This window comes from Odontomachus brunneus, unplaced genomic scaffold, assembly GCF_010583005.1.
Source record: "Odontomachus brunneus isolate Ranch 3 - 2012 unplaced genomic scaffold, Obru_v1 Obru_scaffold_003, whole genome shotgun sequence".
In the NCBI taxonomy this organism is placed as follows: Eukaryota; Metazoa; Arthropoda; class Insecta; order Hymenoptera; family Formicidae; genus Odontomachus; species Odontomachus brunneus.
In genome coordinates, this window is record NW_022639453.1 from 3190815 (window position 1) to 3195123 (window position 4309).

At 44.3% G+C, this 4309-nt stretch overlaps 1 protein-coding gene across 1 annotated transcript; it reads right to left on the reverse strand.

Annotated features, from left to right (window-relative positions):
- Positions 1 to 1470: 1470 nt before the first annotated feature.
- LOC116843246 lies at positions 1471 to 2703 on the reverse strand. The gene is made up of 2 exons (XM_032813514.1): positions 2295 to 2703; positions 1471 to 2205 (listed from the first exon to the last, which is right to left on the reverse strand). The coding sequence occupies exons 1-2, from the start codon at positions 2701 to 2703 to the stop codon at positions 1472 to 1474; spliced, it is 1143 nt and encodes a 380-aa protein (XP_032669405.1). The 3' UTR covers position 1471.
- Positions 2704 to 4309: the final 1606 nt, after the last annotated feature.

Below are 4309 nucleotides of genomic sequence, written 5' to 3' on the forward strand. Positions count from 1 at the left end.
AGTAGTGTTATCGATACGGAGTAGAATGTCGCAATTATGAAGGTCCGCTGCAAAGCAGCGGAGGGCATTGAAGGCCGCCTTAAGCTCTAATAAATTTATATGAAGAATTTTGTCATTAGTCGACCACCAACCATGTGTGCGTAGGTCTCCGCAAGAAGCGCCCCAACCGTTCAAAGAGGCATCCGAGAAAATTTCGCGAACAAATTTACCAGATCGAATCTTATTAGTCTGATTAGGATTCGAAAATATTTTAAGCCACCATGTTAAGTCTGCTTGGAGGTTAGGAGGAATCGTCATAGTTGCTGAATAATCTTCATTAGAATTACTCAAAGCTAAGACCTTTTCCCTCTCAAAGTTCTTCGTGTAGAGTAGACCATATTGAACTGCTGGACATACAGAGATGAGTGAGCCAATGAAGCTGGCAAACTCTCTTATAGAACATTTCTCTTTGCGAATTATATTCCTAGTTAACTGTAATAATTTATTCCGGCGTTGGTATGGGATAGAAATAGATTGTTCTACTGAGTTGAAAATAAAACCTAGGTATTTGCATGTAATTGACGGATGTAAACTAGATTTAGAAAAATTAATTATGAATCCCAGAGACTGAAGAAAATTAACAGAAGTAGTAACGTTAGCTTGGCATTCCTCGAAAGATGAGCCCAACAGGAGAAAGTCATCCAGATAAATAATGGATTGAAAACCTCTTCCGCTAAGGTAAGTAACTATCGGTCTCATGATCTTTGTAAAAATAAAAGGAGCCGTACAGAGACCAAAAGGCAAGGCTGTGAATTGGTAAGTCTTGTTACGCCATTGGAATCGAAGGAATTTCTTATGTTGCTCGAAAATTAGAACCAGAAAATAAGCTTCCTCGAGGTCGAGAGAAGTCATATAGGTTCCAGGCAACATAAGACGGATAACCATCCGCCAATCTTCTAGTTTGAAGTGTGGCGGATGGACATATTTATTTAGTTTCCGTAGGTTTAAGATAAAGCGTTTACCACCCGAAGATTTATCTACAAAAAAGAATGGCGATAAGAATTGATCTTTACATGGATCTACTGCCTCAATAGCTCCTTTGAGCTGCAAACGTTCTACTTCTGTATCACAATAAAGAGAAGTGGACTCTGAGAATTTCGGCTCCCTCAAAAAAGCTCTCACTGGAGGCCCAGAAACAAAGGGGATGTGATAACCCTGAATTGCATCTAATACCATAGTATCAGTTGTAATCTCTAGCCATTGCTCGAGAAATTCGTTTAGGCGACCAGCGGTTCTTACATTGCTCAGTGATTGCGCCGAAATCGGGACCGAGACTGGGAGCGGGGGCGGCTCTTGCGCTGAGAAGCTCCTGCCTGGCGAGCCGACACTAGTCGAACAGGAGCTCTTCGGTTTCCCGACTGTGGATTGGACTTGTAGGATGGATTAGACTGTGAGGCTGTCTGCTGACGGACGGGTTGTAAGGTCCTTTTCCCTATTGTGCTGTCCTTTTCCCTATTGTCCTTTTCCCTATTGGTGCTGTTAACCTTGATAATTCACGGCCAGTCCTTTCGCAAGCCTGTGCTGCCTTAAGGGTTTCCGCGAAATTCTGTCCAAATAAAAAATCGTCAATCGGAGCCATCTCTGCTGCATTCTTACCGAGGATGTTCAAGGAAGGCTTAGTGAAGGCTCTTCTGGTCAGTGAAAGGCGATACTGGAGGTCGGAGAGTAAGTGAATCCCTTCTGCGAAGAACTTCAGAACCGACTTTGCTTCGTCGTCTAAGCTTTGCAAAACAGTCGGTTTTAATAAAACAGATATGCCCGAGCCAAAAGCATTAAGACAGGCACACAGTTGTGTTTGCAAGAGCAACTGATACTCATCCCTCTTAATAATGGAGGGAGTTAGAGCAGGAACGAGTTCCTTATTAAGCTTTGGTGGCGCTAGCGTCGCAAGATCTCCCTTTATTTCGTACCTAGACAATAAGCTAGAACGAACGTCGGCATTTAGCCCACTTCTGGACTCCGTCTGGATGGAATTTAGAACGGTAGCATTCCAGATGGGAGATGTGGAAGGTGGTTCAGCACTCCCAAACAAATCGCTGACCATCGCCTCTGGTACAGAGCCAGGATCCTGAAGATTCTGAACCTCATGAGTAAGCGGGTCGGCAAAGAACACACTACTAGCAGGCTGAAGGTCATCGTTTTCGATCTCAACATCTGGTAGTGAAGCTAGAAGAAGTTAAAGCAGAAGAACACGTCGGTTATGTCCTCTCTTTGCCAGGAATAAGCCAATCAACTGGGTCGACAAGAGGACATACCTGGTACAGAGCCCCGGTCCGCCTGTGCGACCGTCTGTTCTTCAGAGCTTTGCTCTAAGGCAAGTGGCGTAGCCACAGAAATCGCCGCTTGAGACTCTTCTGAGTCCGAAAAAACCTCCGCCGGCCGCCTAACCTCTTGAGTCTGATTTTGCGGTTGTAGGTTATGTCCGACGTCTCGATCTGAAATAAGCCTATGAATCCGCTCCAGGATATCTCTAAGGCTTTCTCGAGATTCCGATCGGCGAGAGGAAACATCTCTTGGCGCAACTCTCCTATCCGAAGAGCGGATACGCGATGTTTCTCTCGAACGCGAACGAACACGCGATTTTCCTTTTCGAGAGTGGTATCTATGAGAAGATTTATCTTCTCTCGCATGCCTCACTGAAGAGCTCTTCTTGTGTTTCGGCATAGCTCACAGAACTAGCAAACCACAACTAAAAAACGGTACACTATAGAAGTTCCGGCACGAACGTGTTGTCTGGACTAACGAACAGAAAACAATGAAGACGCAGCGTGCTCACGTGACGCACGGCGGCGTAGGCGACGCTGGAACGCTTGCGCTGGCTTTTTTTTTCTTTGGCGGTTTTTTGAAAACTGTTGTCAGGACGTGAACAGGGGACTACTACATAGTGCTTCCATCCGGACGAGACATATTGGGCATAATTGGTATATACAATCGTATCGGCGTCACGTATCCGTGAGCCGATGGCGGAGCGATTCCTGTCGCGTATCCGCGAACGAAAGCCTGCCAGTAGCGCGATTCTTTAACTCGTTATTGGAGTTAATGACAGTTTTGTTATCGTTACGCAGCTTTTCTACGATATACAAAAGCTGCGCAACGATAACGAAACTGTCGTTAACTCCAATAACGAGTTACAGAATCCCAGTACAGGAGCAGTCTAGTTAAACAGTATCGGTGTCACGTATTTGTGCCCCAACGGCGGAGTGATTCCTGTCGCGTATCCGCGAGCAACAATCTGCCGGGAACAATGTCGACGTCACGTATCCGTAAGTCGACGGCGGAGTGACTTTTGTCGCGTATTCACGAGCAGAAATCCACCAGGAACCGGTGGTCGAGAAGATGGTGCGGTAATCTTCCTCGATTTCGGAGGTTCGGATCGTATTCTGATCTCTCGGAAGAGCGGATGATCGGAATCTGTCTTTCGAGAGAGTGGATCAGAATCTGTTCTCGATCAAGAATTCGCGGTGCTTTATATTTGCGAATCACGCTTGATTCGCTGTTTACCGCGGATGTTCGGTGGTCTCGTTGTTTCCGTTCTGGAGGACGCAGTGTCCTCTTGCGTTTCGCGGTCGCGTTGTTGTTATGCGGTTTTTAGTAACGCCATGCATTTTGGAGCGTTACATCCGTTTACTCTGACAAAGCGATAATCCTGTAGTGGTGCTATTGTAGCGTGTAAACGATTTCCGATTGATAATGAGTCAATTAGCAAATGAGCAAATAGTGAGAAGCAACCCGTCGAAAGGAATAACGCACACGTGCGACAGTCTGCCTTTAAGTTAATTAACATTCAGTAAAATATGTTTACACAATTACACAAGTTAATTAACATTCAGTAAAGTATTATTACAACATACAATGTTTATTACAATACAATTACAACATACAGTTCTCATAGGCTTGAAGTCAACCCTCGATACGGAACTATAGATCTAATATATTTAAGCCAGAACTCGACATGCGTTACACATTTCTGTCGATTTTTTATTTTGCTTCAGCACTATTCTTCTTATCTCTCATCGTACAGTGTACAAATTACGATATATTATGGGTGCATTCCGATATTCATTGCTAGTATTGAAAATTTATAATTCATGTTACATATATTATGAATTTTCATTACTAACAGTGAATATTGGAACGCAACCTATATTTGCAGTAGTTTTCTTATTGCAAATAATCTATTGGAAATAAATGCTTACAAGTCATACGTCCCTGAGTCTCGAGCGGCTCGAGGGTTGCGCGCGGGACGATAAAATAAGGGGAATAGCGCTAG